Genomic DNA, 18,583 nt, shown 5'->3' on the forward strand with positions numbered 1-18,583 from the left:
AGTTATTTTCTTGCTTGAACCTGAGATAAAGAAGGGAAAGATAGGTTTTTTATTCTATTTTTCAGGTGGTCTCAGGAAGCTGAGGAAGGTGGAGGATGCAGGTATGGGAAAATTGTTACTGGAGGGTCCTGGGGAAAATCTATAGGACAGGAAAGGCCAGACTGAAGATAATCTGTGTATAAAAATTACTTCCTTTGGCTCTGAGCTGTTTCCCAGCCTCAGCTAAGTAGCAGAACCTCTGACAGTCCCCCAACCAAAAGGAATCCAGACCTTACCTCACGTGAGTGCACATGCTCACATCACCTTGCCCTGGATAATGGGATGCTTCACTAACTGGGCAGCAGGGATGCTGATCTCTGTGTTTATATACCAAGAACTGTAGAACTGTATCACCTTGCACAGCTATCTCTGGCAGATCCCTCTCTGACCTCTTGGAATTTAATGGTTTTTAAAAATTCAATTCAGAGAACATTTGTGTGTATATATTATATATATATATATTCTGTTCTTTTAAAGTTTCAACTTGTTCTATTCCATAAGTATTACTAGAAATCAAAGGACAGGTCCACCCAAAGCCCTATCATCTTCCTTGGGTTATATATATACACACATATACATATATATGAATGCATGTCTATGTATATATATTATTGAAATACAGTTGATTTACAATGTTGTGTCAGTACATCAGGGTGGTTCAGTCATACATATGTATATATACTCATTCGTGTTCTTTTCCATTATGGTTTATTACAGGATATTGACTATAGTTTCTTGTTCTATACAATAGGACCTTATTGTTTATCTGTCCTACGTGTAATAGCTTGCATCTGCTAGTCCCAAACTCCAATCCGTCCCTCCCCTGCCCGCACTCCCTCTTGGCAACCACAAATCTGTTCTCTATAAATGTGAGTCTGTTTCTGTTTCATAGGTAAGTTCACTTGTATCATGTTTTAGATTCCACGTGTAAGTGGTATCATATGGTATTTGTCTTTCTCTGCCTGACTTACTTCACTTAGTATGGTAATGTCTAGGTCCATCCAAGCAGCTGCAAATGGCATTTCATTCTTTTTATGGCTGTGTAATATTTCATTGTGTGTGTGTGTATATATATATGTAGCACATCTTCATCTATTCATCTATCTATGGGCATTTAGATTTGTTTCCTTGTCTTGACTATTGTAAACAGTGCTGCTGTGAACATAGGGGGTGCAAGTTTTATTGGAATATGGGCCCAGGGTTGGGACTTGTGGATCATACATCAACTCTGTTTTGGGGGAGGTTGCGCCAGGTCTTAGTTGCAGCACGTGGGATCTTTAGTTGTGGTATGCGAACTCTTGGTTGCATCATGTGGCATCTACTTCCCAAACCAGGGATCAAAAGCAGGCACCCTGCATTGAGAGTGTGGAGTCTTAGCCACTGGACCACCAGGGAAATCTCAACCCTGGTTTTTGCAGGGAACCTGCATACTGTTCTCCATAGCGGCTCTACCAATTTACATTACCACCAACAGTGTAGGAGGGTTCCCTTTTCTGCATTCAGAGAGCATCTTAACTTGCCAGCCCCTGGGCCAGCCATAATCTCAGAACAAAGAGAAAAGCATTATAAGTGGGGACAAGGGAAGTTCTCAGTGCCATGGGGCCCTAAGTTGCTCTGCACTAGGGAGGGTTAGGCCAGGCATGTGCTGGAGACTGGGTTACTCACACTAAGACTTGCCTTCCTAACCAGAAGGGCACTTTGCTTCAACCTTCAGAGTTCAGCTGCCCCAGGCAATTCACTGCAGTCCCAAAGGAGCCGACATAAGAGCAGCTTACTCACACGGGAGCACACGCGAGGCAGCCGGCTAATGGCCCTACTCACAAGCTCAAAACCCAGATGTAACTTGAGGTCCTGGATTTGGGGGCAAATTCACCGCCCCCCACTACCTTATTAGGTAGCTCCTCTGAAATGTTTCTTACCTGCCTCGGCTACAGGGCGCCTGTCCCAGGACTGTCTCCCACACTGGAACCCTATCTGCTCCACCTGATGAAGAGACCCGCTAGGTCTGCTGGCTGCCCTTTGCCAGAAGCGCTTCGGGAAGTGTACTTGAAAACTTAGAGGTTAGTTGCTTCCCCTGGTGAGCACGCGACCTGGCTCCAGGGGTTTCAGGGGTCGTGGAGTGAGAAAACGTCCCACCAACCTGGCTTCCTCTAAGCCACGACGAGGATGGACGTGAAATGCGCGCGCAGGGCGCTCCACGCCGCAGTTCGCCCACTCAGCCGTGCCCACCTACGTCACGCACCGCGGGCCCTCCCAAATCCTCCTGATTGGTGGAGAGCAAGCACGAGCGCTCCCGCCCCGCTCCCGGGCCCGCCCTCCTGCGGCACTGCCCCGCCCCCTGGCATACTGGTCTTCCAGCGAGCGCCCCTTCCAAGTTGCAAGGCGAAGGCGCGGGAGCGAGACGGCCCCCGGGCCCTCCAAGTGTGAGGGGGCACTTTGGCTTCATGCCAGCGCTCTGGCCCTCGCCCCAGGTTTGACAGTGGCTGCCTGCTCTTCAGAAGTACAGTCCCTGCTCAGCTCGGCAGCCACAGGCCCCTTACTCTCCTCAGCCTTCCACTCGCTACCCAGGCTGGGCCCCTTATTGCAGAGCACCCGGAAATGCCCATTTTCCAGGTCCCGCTTGACGCCACGTGCCAGGAGGTTGGTCCCCGAAGACCCACAGTCCAGCACGCGGGCTCTCGAGGCCGATGCTGAAGTGGGTTCCTCAGGCATTCCATGCCTGGAGCCTCCAGCCCTGTCCGCGGACCCTTCCCCCACCCAACTCCTACTCTCTCCGGACCCTTCGGAATTCCCCACACTCTGGGACCTTCACCCCCGCCCCGCGCACCCTTGCGTCCCCCTGAACCTTCCTCACACTCCCGAGTACTCACTCCCTTGCACCAGCGCCCCGAACCTCTCCGCGGGGTCGCTTCGCGGTAAGGGACCACTCTTAGCAGCCTCTATTCGCAAACCGCTGCCCTCCAGGCCATGTGACTGAGCCCTCGCTTCCCGTGCCGGGATGTTCCTCACGCAGCACCTCCCCCAAGACACCCTCACGGGACCCTTCTCCCCATCCCTCGCCTCTACCTCCTATTCTTCCTTCCTTCTCCCGGTAAATATCCTTCCAAGGGCCCTCCTCACTCTCCCATCCGTGCGATCTCGCCTCGGACCCCGGGGCCCTACCCGCACCCCCGCGGGCCTCTGCCTAGCCCCCGACACCCCTCAGCGCACTCATCTGCCAGACTCCTCACGGCCTTCGCACCCCAGGCCGCTCACCTCACTCATCTTCCCAGGCCCCCTGACGCCCCCACACACCTCGGCCCTCACATCTACCGCCAGGACCCCTCTGGAATCCCCTACACCCCAAGCCCGTCCCCCCCACCCCGCGTCTGCCCAAGAACCCCTCCCGCCCTCCACCCAGCGCTTCGGTCTCACCCCGCACCCCTCTCCCCCCGGGGCTGGCGGGCAGCGCCGGCGGCGGCGGCGGCGGCGGAGGCCGGTCCCCCGGCCGGGACACACCCACCCGCCCGCCCTCCCGCTTTCCCTCGTTCCCTCCCTCATTCCCTCCCTCTCTCCCGCCCGCCCTCGCTCCTCGCTTGCTCCTTCCCCCTCGCCCGCTCCCGCTTCCCGCGGCGCCCGGCCTCCCGCTCCGCCTCTCCTTGCGCGGCTCTCCCGGGCGCGGCTCCGGGGTTCATGGTGACGAGGCGGCGGCCGCTCCAGCCCAGAGGCGGCGGCGGCGGCGGGAGCGGGGGCGCGAGCCCGGGCCGCCTCTCACAGAGCGCGGGGCCGGGCGGCGGGCGCGCCCAGGCGGCGGCGGCGAGCGCCCCCCCGGCCCGCGGCCCCGCGCGCCCCCCGCGCCGCGCGCCCGTGCGCCTGGCTGCCGGGGGGCCGGGCCGGCGGGCGGCCGCCGCGCCGCGCACCCATGGACGGCCCGGCCATCATCACCCAGGTGACCAACCCCAAGGAGGACGAGGGCCGGGCCCCGGGCGCCGGCGAGAAAGGTAAGGAGGGGCGCCGGCCGGGCGCAGGCCGGGGGCGTGGGCACTCCCCGCGCGACCGGAGTTGGCTGCCGGGCGCTGGCGCGGGCTGGGGGAGGGGTGCGTGGGTGCGGGGTGCGCAGCAGGGAGGCGAGCGGGCGGGAGGGGGAGTGTGCCCGCGCCGCTCGGGGCGCGGGAGGGGGCGTGCGCCTTTCTCCGGGTGGCGGCGATGTGGGGGTGACCCTGCGGGCCAGGAGTTTGTGTGTGCGCTCACGCGACGGAGAAGTTGTGAGCCCGCGTGTGTTTCTGGCAGGTTGGAAGTGTGTGTGTCGTGTGTATGCAGTGGGCAGAGGTTGGAAGGCTATGTGTGCACTTAACGGATAGGTTGTGAGTGTGTGTGTCTATCGGATTACGTGTGTGTGCACTTGTGTGTGTACACTTGCATGCTGTGGGTATGCACAGGCCAACTGAGAGATGGTAAAGGTGTGTGAGCACCGGTTTTCCTGACAGGCTGTGAGTGTGCTTGTGTACATTATGTATGTTTGTGTGTACCTGACCAGGAGGTTGTGGAGTTGTGTGTGTGTGTGTGCCTGCATGAGCCCGAGCCTGCAGAGTTTGTATGTGTTCATTCCCTACAGAGTTTGTGTATGAACATGACTGTGAGCTCACAGCACTGAACTGGCAGGTTGAGTATGTTGTGCCCATGGACTGGCAGGGTGGTGTGTGTGTGTGTGTGTGCAGTTACACCTAGGAAGACTGTGTGTGTGCTGTGCCTGACCATGAGCCTGTGTGTTCACCCGACAGTGAGGCTGTGTGCTTGGGTGTGTTGGTTGCGCAAGTGGGGTGGGGGGAGCATTGCTGAGCTAGCCCCCTGCTTGACTCTGCTGTCTCAGTGGCACCTGTTGGGTGCATCTACAGGGTTTGGTGGCCCCTTTAGGGCCCAGCTCTAACGGACCCTCGGAGGAGCCCTTGGGTGCCAGGTGTGTCCCTCCCGGGAGAGCCGGCACGGTGCTGAAGGACCTGGTTTGATTCCAGCACATTTTGGCCCCATCACCCACCCCTCATTGCTCTTTTCCTTTGTGTCCCTGCCCCTCTTGGAGGCCTGTTGTCCCCCTCTCTCATGAGCCCTGGTTACTGTCCCTCTAGTAAGCTGGCCTGAGCTTTGGACAGTTTTGAAGGGCCAAGGAATCTGGCTTGTTTTGTTCTGTGACTAAATCTTCCTGCTGTGTGCCTGGCAAACACCTGCACTGAGGTCAGGAGCAGCCCACTGGGATGCTCCCCCCTCCCCTCTCCAAGCCTGGCCTTTGACTTTGGCAGAGAGTCAGATTTCTTAACATGTGTTACTAACCTTGCTGTGCCAGTTGGGTGAGGTGTGCAGCTCTGCTGAGGAGTGGCATGGGGGTGGGGGAAACACTCCATTACCTCTCCCCAGGCAGGAATCCCTGGGCAAGCCCACCAGAGTCACCCCTCAGATTGGCGATTTGTCAACTCATTTGCAGTTTCCATAGACTATAAACACTGTGTGTCTGCAGACTTGTTTTCTTTTGTGTAAAATTAGAAATCAGACTCCCCCCAGGCATGTTTCTGTGCCTTACAGAGGGGCTGAAGCACTGGAGGAGGCTGCTCCAGATGGATCTCCATGTCTCTCTGGGGCCCAAGTGGGCAGCGCCTTGCTTGGTCTGGCCTTCCTGTTGCTGGGGCTGTTGGTTCCTGGGGCCCGGGCCTGCTGTCCCTGGGCTGGGCATGTCCCCTCAGGGACAGTTTGCTCGGAGGCATCGAGGAGATTTGATGCCTCTGCTTCTCCTCCAGTGTGGATTGAGTGCTTTGTGTGATGCTGTGCCAGAGAGAATCCACAGCTCTTGTGATGAGAGGTGTGGCAGAAAGCAGGAAAATGTTTGTCAGGACTTCAGCCTTCCTACTGCTCCCCATCTGATTGCAGGAGCAGGCGCCTCCCCAACTTTCTCTTTTCCTCTAGCTCCTAAACTTTTAAAAGTGGAGACAGTTATCCAAAATTCAAACCATGTACAAATATTCAAGGATAGTGCTTGTTCTATTCAAGGATGGTGCCTGTTCTATTCAACTTGTTTATGTTTCTTTTCATGACAATCTTGTATTATCTTTAACTGCTTATTTTGTTTGTTTTCTAGCGTCAGATTGGTTGGTTGATAACTGATTAGAGGAATTCCTTACCTGCCTCTCTGGGGTGGGGTCGGTGGCTTCTTGTAGTCAGTGCTTCTTGTTGAAGCATTAAAATCTTAGTTTAGTTTCTCACTTTAAAACAAAATAATTTGGGTTAACTATAGTGTGGCAATAAACTGTAGAACCTAGCTTTGGAATACTTTGCTCAGATTCATAAACCACTAAACATGTTTAACAATGTTTCTTGCTTAAGCATGTTGATATATTTAGACAGGCACAATGGATTTTGTTATCACTCAAGTTTTAGGTGAACTCTTAATCGTTTTGATTTTAGTTATGCAGCCTGAAATGTAAGATTTTGTGATAGGAAAGAAACTCTTGGTTTTAAAAGTTTACTTTTATTTTTTGTTCTTAAAATAGGATTAATAATGACTGCCTTTTGGGTTTGATTTGGATTAAATGAGATGAAGTCTGTTAAAGACTCTGCCTAGTTCACCAGTGTGTCACCGTTGCATATACCTTTCTTTAGGTGGAGGTTTGCAGAGGAAGTAGTAAGTGTGGGCTGGGGCCCGGGTTGTTTGCACAAGTTGAATTACTTTTTGACACTTTGCCACGTGGTAGTGAGCACTCAGACATGATCGTCCCTGTCGGAGGTGTGGCCTGTCACCGAAGATTTATTTTGTAATCGTGTTTGACTTGACTGATAGTATAAAGATACAGAGGCAGTTTTCGGTGTGAGTTTAGCCCAGGCTGCTTTACTATCTGGAAATTTACAAATCAATAAGAAAAAGTCTTAACAATACAGTAGAAAAGTGGTCAAGAGATATGAACAAGAAAAATTGTAGAAGAGGAAATTTGAATGTCCAATAAATGTATGAAATGATGCTTTACTTCCTGTGAAATTTTTCTTCTGTGTCAGCTTGTTTAAACATTGAAATGACTGACAACATTCAAAGTAAACAAAAGTTTTGGGAAAGGAATACTGTTATAAACCTTTGTGGGAGAATGAAGTGAGTACAGACTTTTTAGAGAATATTTGAGTACTGAATCTCTTAGAAACATATTTGGCTGCAAGTAATAGAAAACCAGACTTAACACTGTAGCTTAACCTGGCAGAGGTTTATTCTTGTCACATAGCAAGCAGTCTGGAGGTACCTGTCGATAGCTTTAGTTCAGCAACTCATTAGTATCACAGCTGACATCACTGTGATTCCCTTAACTTTACTACATGTTGTAATGTGGCTGCCACCCCTCCAAACACCATAGCCACCTTCAGGGAAGGGAAAAGGTCCAGCTATTTTTAACTGGAAAGCACAAATATTGCTAGGGACCACCCAGCAAACTTTTGGTGATGTTTAATCGGCCAGAACTGGGTCACATAGTCACTCCAACCTTTGGTTTGGACGCAGGAAAGAAGATAATTGGGAATAGGTGGGAACGGGTATAATCTCAGCCAATCAACAATATTGGTGATACCTGTGAAGTCAGGTATACTTCTGGGTTTCTGTCCTAGAGAAAAAGCCTTATATATGCTACAGGAAACACATACAAGGATTTTCACCAATGTCTACATTGCTTGCAATATAAAAAATCGGGAACATCCTAAGTGCCAAAGGATTAGACTGTAGTACGTCAATACCACAAAATACTATAAGGCACTTAGAAAGAATGAATTAAATTAGATCTAAGGATACTAACATGCACATTTCCAAGAGATTTTAAAGCAGGGTGGGGGTAAAGTAATTGAATAATATAAACAGTGTGATCCTGTCTGTATTTTAAAAAATATCAGACACACAGACATAAAACTGTACATATGTCTAGAGACACACAAAAAATAATCTGAAAAAATACTTCAAACAAACAACAGTGATTTTCCCTGGGGAAAAGACTGAGCTGGAAAGTGAGGGAACTTTGCCTTTTTGTTTAAATATTAATGAAAATGTCCTTGTGTTTTACAGATGAATTTTTTTAACGAAAGGAAATTTCCCATAGCTATTTGGAGGAAAATAAGTAATTAAAGGGAGTTGAATAATAATAAAACAAAAGCCTCTCAATTAATATGCAACATTATCAAGCACATATCAGTTCTTGCTGAACAGTTAATTATTCTGTAAGCTAATGCATGTCCCTTGATGAGATTTCTGTAGGCAAGTTTGTTTTGGCAGATTTTTGGCCCAGGATACTAGGTATATTTCCTCCACATGTTTGCAACACTTAAGCTTAACTCAGAAACCTTTAACCTTTGGGCTGCTAACAAAATTACATCAAGGAGAAGATTCTTGGAAGCAATAGTTATTTCAGATGGTGGAACAAATTTGAAGTAGATTCAATTTGATTAACTTTTTAATATTAAACTTTTTATTCAGAAATGACTCTTAAGTTTACATGCAGCTGTAAGCAGTCACACTGACCCCCCTACCTAGTTCCCACTAATGTTAGCATCTTGCCAAACCTTTGTACAAAATCATTGGTGTGGTCAGGACACAGAATTCCATCAGCTCAAAGATCCCTCATGGTGCCGTTTTATAACTACACCTAGTTCTCTTCCATTCCCACTCCTTCTCAGCCTGTTGGAAACCACTCGTCTGTTCTTCATTTCTGAAATTTTGTCATTTTAGGAATGTGTATACATGGAATCAAACAGTGTGATCTTTTGGAGTTGACTTTTTTCATTCAGCTTAATTCTCTGGATTTTCAGTCAGGTTGTGGCCTATATCAGTATTTTCTTCTTTTTTATTGCAGAATAGTATTCCATGACATGAATATACCACAGTTTAACCAATCACTCTTTGAAGAACATCTAATCGTTTCTAAATTTGGGCTATTACACATAAAACTGCTATAAACGTTAGTGGACAGGTTTTTGAGTAAAGAGAAGTCATCATTTCTCCAGGAAAAGTACCCAGGCATGCAATTGCTGGATCATATGGTAGTTGCATATTTGCTTTTTAAAGAAACTGCCAAACTGTTTTCCAAATTAAATGTACCAGTTTATAATCTCACCAGCAATTCATGAAAGATCTAATTTCTCCACATCCTCACCAGTGTTTGATATCACCTTTTTGTATTAATCATTCTGATATGTGTGTAGTGGTATCTCATTGTGGTTTTAATTTGGATTTCTCTGATGGCTAATGATGTTGAACTTCTCTCCATGTGCTTTTTCCTTCTGTATATCTTCTTTGATGAGATGTTCCTTCTTGTCTTTTGTTCATGTTCTAATTGGATATTTCTTTCACTGTTGGGTTTTGAGAATTCTTTTCAATTCTCGATGTTAGTCCTTCATCAGGTATGTGGTTTGCAAATATTTCCTCCTTATCTGTAGCTTGTCTATTCATCCTCCTTACACAGTATTTTGCAGAACAAAAGTTTTTAATATATCAATTTTTCCTTCAATTGGTTGTGCTTTTGAGGTCAAGTCTAAGAACCCTTTATCTCACACTAGACCTGAGTGTTTTGTCATATGCTCTTCCCAAAAGTTTTGTAGTTTATGTTTTACATTTAATACCATTATCTGTTGTGATTTCATTTTTGTAAGGTGAAAGTGAAAGTGTTAGTTGCTCAATTGTGTCTGACTCTTTTGACCACATAGACCATAGCTTACCAGGCTCCTCTGTTCGTGGAATTCTCCAGGCAGGAATACTTGGAGATCCCCCTTCTCCGGGGGATCTTCCCGACACAGGGATTGAACCTGAGTCTCCTGCACTGCAAGCAGATTCTTTATCATCTGAGCCGTCAGGGAACCACAACTAGATTAAGTTTTTTGTCTCTGACTGACTAATCACTTTAGCCACATTTGTTGAAAAGGCTTTCCTTCCTCTTTTGAGTTTCTTTTGCATTTCAAATCAGTGTATCAGTCAAAAACCAGCGCGTCGTATTTGTGTAGGTCTCTGAGTTTTCTATTTTATTCCACTGATTTATGTGTCTGTCCCCTCTGCCTATACCACTGTCTTGGTTATTGTAGCTGTATATTAAGTCTTGAGATAGAATAGCCTGATTCCTCCAAATTTTGTCTTTTGTTTTAGTAGTTCTAGTTCCTTTCTCTATATATTCTATATATACATATATATTACAATAATCTTGTCTCTATCTACAGAAAGCTTGCTGAGATTTGATAGGAATCAAATTAAGCCTGTGTGTCAGTTTGGGGAGAATTAACATCTTCACTATATTGAATCTTCCAGTTCATGACCGTGGTCTTTCCATTTATTGAGATATGGTATTCTTTGATTCTTTCATCAGGGTTGTATAGGTTTTCAGCATACAAGTCCTATTAATGTTTTTATTAGATACGTATCTAAGTGGTTGCTGCTGCTGCTGCTGCTAAGTCGCTTCAGTCGTGTCCGACTCTGTGTGACCCCATAGACGGCAGCCCACCAGGCTCCCCCGTCCCTCGGATTCTCCAGGCAAGAACACTGGAGTGGGTTGCCATTTCCTTCTCCAGTGCATAAAAGTGAAAAGTGAAAGTGAAGTCACTCAGTCGTGTCCGACTCCTAGCGACCCCATGGACTGCGGCCCATCAGGGTCCTCCGTCCATGGGATTTTCCAGGCAAGAGTACTGGAGTGGGCTGCCATTGCCTTCTCCAATCTAAGTGGTTACATGTTTCTTTTTTTTTTTTTTTTTTTTGAGTGATTTTAGTTATGTTTTTAATTTTGGTATTCACACGTTCGGTACTAGTATATAGGAATGCAGTTAATTTTGTATGTCTTTGTTATGTCCTCTATACTGAACTCACTTATTAGTTATAAGAGACTTTGTATGTTTTTTGAGGCTTTTAACATAGAAGGCTTTTAAGATGTCATCACATAAGAACATTTCTATTTCTTCCTTTCTGATTTGTATGCCTTTTATTTCTTTTTCTTTATTGTGTCGATGAAAACTTAGAGAAGTATGCTGAATAAGAGTTGTGAGAATGGACATCCTTACCTTGTTCCCATTTCAGTCTTTTACTGTTGTAAAAGTATATTGTTGGCTATTGTTGGCTGTTTGTGTATGTATGTGTGTGTATGTCTTTATTAAAAGGTTAAGGAAGTTCTCCTGTATTCCAGTTTTTCTGAGAGTTTTTATCAGAGATGGATGTTGAATTTTGTCATATGTTTTTCCTGTATCAATTGATATGATCATGTGAGTTTTCATCTTTGGTCTATTGATCTGGTAGATTACACTGATAGATTTTAAAATATTGAACCATCCTGTATGCCTAGAATAAGCCTCATGATTTTGTATGTAATTCTTTTTGTGTATTAATGAATTCTCATTGCCACCATTTTGTTAAGGATTTTTGCATCTGTATTCATGAGTGATATTGGTCTATGCTTTTCATTTTGGGTATGGTCTTTATCTAATTTGGTGCCAACTTTGTAAAGTAAATTGCAAAGTATTCTGTTCTCTTTTCTGGAAGAGATTGTGTAATACTGGTATTCATTCCCAGTGAAATCGTCTGGACCTGGAGATTTCTTTGGGTGGAATTTTTAAATGACAAATTCAGTTTCTCTAATAGTTATAGAGCTATTCAGATCATCTCTTTTATATGGGATAAGTTGTGTCATTTTTGTTTTTTGAGATTTGATGCATTTCATCGAAGTTGTCATATTTGTGTGTAGAATTGTTCATAGTATTATTCCCTCATTATCTATTCGATGCTTGCAGGGTCTGAAGAGACAGCCCCTGTTTCTAACATCCCCACTTTCATTTGTAATATTGGTAATTTGTGTCTTCCATCTTATTTTTTGGTGAGACTTGATAGAGGTTTCTCAATTTTCTTGATCTTTAAAAAAAAAAAGACCCATTTTGTATTTCACTGATTTTTCTCTACCACTTTTAATGTTTTCAAGTCAACTGATATCTTTTCTGTTCTTTATTATTTTCCTTCCTTATGCTTGATTTGGGTTTATTTTGCTCTTTTTCTAGGTTCTTGGAAGGGAACTTAGATTATTGATTTGAGACGTTTCCTTTTCCTAACATATGCATACTGTGCCACACGTTTTTCTCTTAGTATTATTTTTGCAATATCTCGCAAATTCTGATGTTATATTTTCATCTTCATTCAGTTCAATGTATTATTTTATAGAAAACTTCTTTTTTAATTTAGCTATTTTATTTAATTTTGTCTGTGCTGGGTCTTGGTTTCTGCGAGCCGGGGCTACTCTGCAGTTGCGGTGCGCAGGCTTCCGATTGCGGCATGCAGGCTTTGCGGCATGCGGGCTTCAGTAGCCGCGGCTCCCCAGCTCTAGTGCACAGGCTCACTAGTTGTGATGCACAGGCTTGGTTGCCCCACAGCATGTGGAATCTTCCTGGACCAGGGACTGAACTCATGTCCTCCACACCGGCAGGCTGATTCTTAACCACTCGACCACCAGGGAAGTCCTCAATGTTTGTTGTTGTTGTTTTTTAATATGGGCTTTATTTTTTAGGATGGTTTTAGGTTCATAGCAAAACTGAGCAGAAAGTGTTCCCGTGTAACACTGACCCCACACGGTTTCAGCTCATCTGGGTAAATGCTGAGGAGCACCGTTGCTGTACTGTATGGTGAGAAGGCTTTTTGTTTTGTGAGAAACTGTCAAACTGTCTTCCAAAGTATCTGTATCATCTTTAGTTTTCAGAAGTTTAGTTATGATATGTCTCAGTGTGGATTTCTTCAGGTTTATTCTATTGGGGATTCACTTAGCTTCTTGAATTTGTAAGGTTGTCTCTTACAAAATTTGGGACATTTTCAGCCTTTATTTTCTGAAGTACTTTTTTAGCCCTGCTCTTTTCTCCTCTTCTCCTGGGACTCTGATGACACAAATATGAGGTCCTTTGTTACAGGCCCACAGGTTTATCAATACCAACTACTCTTAAAAAAAAAAAAAAAACTCTTCTGTCTGTTGATTCAGATTGGGTAATTTTGTCCTATCTCTGAGTTCAGTGATTTGCTCCTAGTCCCCTCCATTCTGCTATTGAGCCTATCCACAAGTTTTTTATTTCAACTTTTGTTTCACTTAAAATTTGCCATTCAGTTTTTCTTTATGTCTTGTTTTCCTTTGCTAAGACTTGCTGTGTCTTTGCTGAGGCTTTCTATTTCCATTTGTTTTCAATATCTTCCTAATTGCTTTTACCATAGCTGCTTGAAAATTTTTGTCAGGTAATTGTAATAGCTTTCTTGGTGTTGGCCTCGATTGTCTTTTTTTCGTTGAGTTTGAGATCTTCTGGCTCTTGGTGTAACAAGTGAATTGCAGTTGAAATCTGGACTTTTTCTTATCATGTTATGAGAGTCTGTGTCTTATTTAAAGCTTCATTTTTAGTTGGTTTTCTCTGACACTGCTCCAGCAGAGAAGGGGAAACACTGCCCCATTATTGCCAGGGAGAGGTAGAAGTCCAGGATCTCCACTTGACCTCTCCTGACAAACTGATGGGCAGGAAGGGAGTTTCAGCTCCCACATGATCTCTGTAGTGGGAGTGGGTGAGGCTAAAAACCCTGAATCTTCTTGGCCTCCTCTGACACCTTGGTAGGAATGGAAGTCCAGGCTAGCCACATGGTCTTCACTGGCACCACTGGGAGAGGGAGGGACCCATTACCAGCAGTTAGGAGTGAAGGTCCCTTCTCCCCACATGGCTTTCTCAGCCACTGCCCCAGCAGGGTGGGGGGTGCCTCCTTATACCCTGGTGGGGGTGGAGATCTACATGCCCTTTGGGGTTTGCTGACCTCGGTGGGGTTGGGGCCACAGTGTGTGCGTGTGTGGTGTTCTCTGCAGCAGAGCAGTTTTATTATCTGAAAGTTTCCTGTCTTGCTAGACTGTCCCTTTTCTGGTCCTTTGGTTACAAAGAATAGGCTTCTGAAAGGACTTTTTTTTTTTTTTTTTTTTTTATCAGCAGCTGTTGATTTTTGCCCATATCTAGCTCCTTTGGCTCTGAGTTTGGGTTATATGAGGCAAAAGAAAACCCAGGGGTCACCAGCCTTGGTTTAAGTTCTCAGCTCCCTCCCTGCTCTGCCTTCTTCCCCCACCTTTCAGTCAGCTTGTGTTTGCTCTATAAACTGGGCTTTTAGTTGTACTAGTGGACAGATTAGGAAGAATTATACTCCATCTTCTTGGAAGTAGAAGTCCCCTGATTAATTTTTAGACCTATCCAAATTGTTTTAAGGAAGACTAGAATTGCAGAGTTGTCCCTTTAAAGGTTTATTTCAGCAAAGTGCTAGTGACTGATGTAAAAGTCAAATTGGGTTAGTGCTTTGAGAATCTTGATTGTCCCTGAAAAAGAGAAATGATAATGAATTCAGTGTGAAATCAAGTCTAGATCAGTGGGGCTTCAGTGACAACTGTTGTTGAGCCAGCCTTCAAAGGATGCATTCTTAAGCTTTCGTCTTAACACCAGAATTTAGATCAGCATTCTCGAATATCCTGAGTTAGATGTATTTTTGATCTAATATTCTGTTTGATTGGCAAGCAGGTTTAAACCTGTATCGTATCTTTCATTTTGTTTCTCAATTGAGAAAGCATCCATTTAAGTAGATAGAAATGTCTTCCTGGGGTAAACACAAAGGAGCTTATCTCTGGTTTTAGCGCTGCTGGTTACTACTAGACAGAGCTCTCTGGCCTGTGACTGGAAAACTGTTCTTCTGTCTGTGCTGCCCTGGACGTAGGTCTGGGGGCTTCCAAAATTTGCCCCAGACTGCACTTGACTGGAGTGGCCCACGTCACAGCGGAAGTCCATATGCAAACGTAGGACTACACAGCCTCAAGTTTAACTCTGGAGCATTTGTTTATTTTCAGCCCAGTTTTATTGAGATGCAGTTGACATGTGACACTATTGAAGTTTAAGGTATACAGCATAATGACGTGACATACATACATATACACACATATAGTGAAATGATTACTACAGTGAGTTTGAACATCCATGACCTCATAGTTACCAGTTTTTTTTCTTATGATTATAATTTTTAAGATTCACTTTCTTCAGTTCAGTTTCAGCTCAGTTGCTCAGTCGTGTCCAACTCTTTGCGACCCCATGAATCGCAGCATGCCAGGCCTCCCTGTCCATCACCAACTCCCGGACTTCACCCAGACTCAAGTCCATTGAGTCAGTGATGCCATTCAGCCATCTCATCCTCTGTCGTCCCCTTCTCCTCCTGCCCCCAATCCCTCCCAGCATCAGAGTCTTTTCCAGTGAGTCAGCTCTTCACATGAGGTGGCCAAAGTACTGGAGTTTCAGCTTTCGCATCATTCCTTCCAAAGAAATCCCGGGGCTTATCTCCTTCAGAATGGACTGGTTGGATCTCCTTGCAGTCCAAGGGACTCTCAAGATTCTTCTCCAACACCACAGTTCAAAAGCATCAATTCTTCCGCGCTCAGCCTTCTTCACAGTCCAACTCTCACATCCATACATGACCACTGGAAAAACCATAGCCTTGACTAGATGGACCTTTGTTGGCAAAGTAATGTCTCTGCTTTTGAATATGCTATCTAGGTTGGTCAAAACTTTCCTTCGAAGGAGGAAGCGTCTTTTCATTTCATGGCTGCAGTCACCATCTGCAGTGATTTTGGAGCCCCCCAAAATAAAGTCTGACACTGTTTCCACTGTTTCCCCATCTATTTGCCATGAAGTGATGGGACTGGATGCCATGATCTTCGTTTTCTGAATGTTGAGCTTTAAGCCAACTTTTTCACTCTCCACTTTCACTTTCGTCAAGAGGCTTTTGAGTTCCTCTTCACTTTCTGCCATAAGGGTGGTGTCATCTGCATATCTGAGGTTATTGATATTTCTCCCAGCAATCTTGATTCCAGCTTGTGTTCTTCCAGTCCAGCATTTCTCATGATGTACTCTGCATATAAGTTAAATAAGCAGGGTGACAATATACAGCCTTGACGAACTCCTTTTCCTATTTGGAACCAGTCTGTTGTTCCATGTCCAGTTTTAACTGTTGCTTCCTGGCCCGCTTACAAATTTCTCAAGAGGCAGATCAGGTGGTCTGGTATTCCCATCTCTTTCAGAATTTTCCACAGTTTATTGTGATCCACACAGTCAAAGGCTTTGGCATAGTCAATAAAACAGAAATAGATGTTTTTCTGAAACTCTCTTGCTTTTTCCTTGATCCAGCAGATGTTGGCAATTTGATCTCTGGTTCCTCTGCCTTTTCTAAAACCAGCTTGAACATCAGGAAGTTCACAGTTCACATATTGCTGAAGCCTGGCTTGGAGAATTTTGAGCATTACTTTACTAGCATGTGAGATGAGTGCAATTGTGTGGTAGTTTGAGCATTCTTTGGCATTACCTTTCTTTGGGATTGGAATGAAAACTGCCCTTTTCCAGTCCTGTGGCCACTGCTGAGTTTTCCAAATTTGCTGGCATACTGAGTGCAGCACTTTCACAGCATCATCTTTCAGGATTTGGAATAGCTCAACTGGAATTCCATCAACTCCACTGGCTTTGTTCGTAGTGATGCTTTCTAAGGCCCACTTGACTTCACATTCCAGGATGTCTGGCTCTAGGTGAGTGATCACACCATTGTGATTATCTGGGTCGTGAAGATCTTTTTTGTACAGTTCTTCTGTGTACTCTTGCCATATCTTCTTAATATCTTCTGCTTCTTTTAGGTCCATACCATTTCTGTCCTTTATCGAGCCCATCTTTGCATGAAATGTTCCCTTGGTATCTCTAATTTTCTTGAAGAGATCTCTAGTCTTTCCCATTCTGTTGTTTTCCTCTATTTCTTTGCATTGATCACTTTCTTAGCGACTTATGAATATACCACCCAGCATTGTGAACTCTAGTGATCATGTTGCTCATTAGATGCCTGTTGCTTGTTATCTTATAATTGGAGCTTTGTACCTTATGACCACCTTCACCCAATTCCTTTGCCCCTCACCCTCTGCCAACCTCAAATCTGATCTCTTTTTCTGTGACTTTGGTTTTGTTTTGGAATCCACATATAAATGAGATCACAAAGTTTTTGTCCATCTCTGACTTATTTCATTTACCATGTCTTGCCCCCAAGGTCCATCCATGTTGTTACAACTTCTGTTTATGATAGAATAATATTCCTTTATATAATATATATGTGAATATATATATGTGTGTGTGTGTGTGTGTGTGTATATAAAAAGAGTCTTGTTTATCCATTCATCTGACAGTGGACACTTAGGTTATTTCCATGTCTTGACTATTATAAATAATGTTGTAATGAGTGTGGGAGTACAGACACCTCTTTGGGATAGTGATTTTGCTTTCTTTGGATATATACCCAGAAGTGAAGCCAGTGGCTTTTTCTCTTTCAGTGAAATTCAGTGACTTTTTCTCTTTCGGCAGTGAAGGAAGGGGAATACATGATAGGGCCAATGGGTTCACTAAGTCCTTTCAGCCAGGAATTGGCAGAAGTCAAGAAACACTCTGGCCACAAACAGTTCTAGATTTACATATACGTATATAATATGTTTTTCACTTGCTTTGGCAGTAATATATGATGCTAAGGTCAAGGGAAATGTCAGGATTCTGTTGGGAAATGTTGAGGTATAATATTTACCTTGGAACTTATTTTCCAGATTTTAAATCATGATTTATCAGACATTTGAAGTTCAATATTTTTAATGACCCAGCTTTCTTTTTAAAAATCTACTATCATTAAATAGTATCTTTCCCTTTACTCTTTTAACGTTTATTTTACTATTTTTAAAATGAGAATGTATAGTCAGTGCTTTATTTAAAATTAAATTAGGCAAATATTTACACTTATGACTTTGAAATAGCACATAATGGAGCAAAGGCTTAGGAACCGCCTGTAGCACTGGGTTAGGATGTGGGCAATTTTGTATTTGGGGTCAGCACGGAAAACACTGGTGGCACAGTTCTCTGAAACCAGGGCCTGATAAACAGTGGTCTGTATGGACGCTAAGGATCATGTAATCACCTAAGTAATCACTCATTTTGATTCTGAGTTAAAAACTGCTTTGAGTTAAAAACTGAAAGATTTCTTTGTAATTATAACTTGTATTAAGGCTACTTGCCAAAAATGTTTTAAAATCCTGGTACTCAAAGCGCTTTAAAAAGTGAAGAGAAGTGGCTTAGTGTGTGATGGTTGATGCTATTCTTACCTTTCATAATTAGTGTTTAACCTAAGCTTTCAGTGTTTCAGGGTATCTGGAAGAACAAACCACACTCCTTTGTCAACACAGCTTGAATAAATGTAGCCTTTCGGTGTCAAAGTGAAGTCAGTGTTCCAGTAAACATGCATCCTGTAGTCAGCGTTATGTGTGATGTCTCCCTCTGCGTCCTGTCCAGGAGCCAGCTTCCGTGCTCAGCATACCATAAATCTGTTCTGAGTATTTGACTCAGTCATGTCCAGATCAGAAACCAATGACTTTAATTCCATAGACCTCCATCAGAGCCGTATTTTCTTACCCCATTTTTGAGGCAACAGTTTAACAGATTTAATTTTTGCTTTGGTTAGAACAAACACATTTCATGTTAG

At 44.6% G+C, this 18,583-nt stretch overlaps 1 protein-coding gene across 1 annotated transcript in view; it reads left to right on the forward strand.

The window, feature by feature from the left end:
- Positions 1-3,928: 3,928 nt before the first annotated feature.
- The window catches only part of CTDSPL (CTD small phosphatase like), a 121,356-nt gene continuing 106,701 nt past the window's right edge, over positions 3,929-18,583 (forward strand). Inside the window, exon 1 of the mRNA NM_001193081.2 lies at positions 3,929-4,019. Coding sequence (NP_001180010.2) covers positions 3,941-4,019 — 79 coding nt within the window. The 5' untranslated portion in view covers positions 3,929-3,940. The remainder of the gene's footprint in view (positions 4,020-18,583) is intronic.

Source organism: Bos taurus, chromosome 22 (genome assembly GCF_002263795.3).
Source record: "Bos taurus isolate L1 Dominette 01449 registration number 42190680 breed Hereford chromosome 22, ARS-UCD2.0, whole genome shotgun sequence".
NCBI classification, from domain to species: domain Eukaryota; kingdom Metazoa; phylum Chordata; class Mammalia; order Artiodactyla; family Bovidae; genus Bos; species Bos taurus.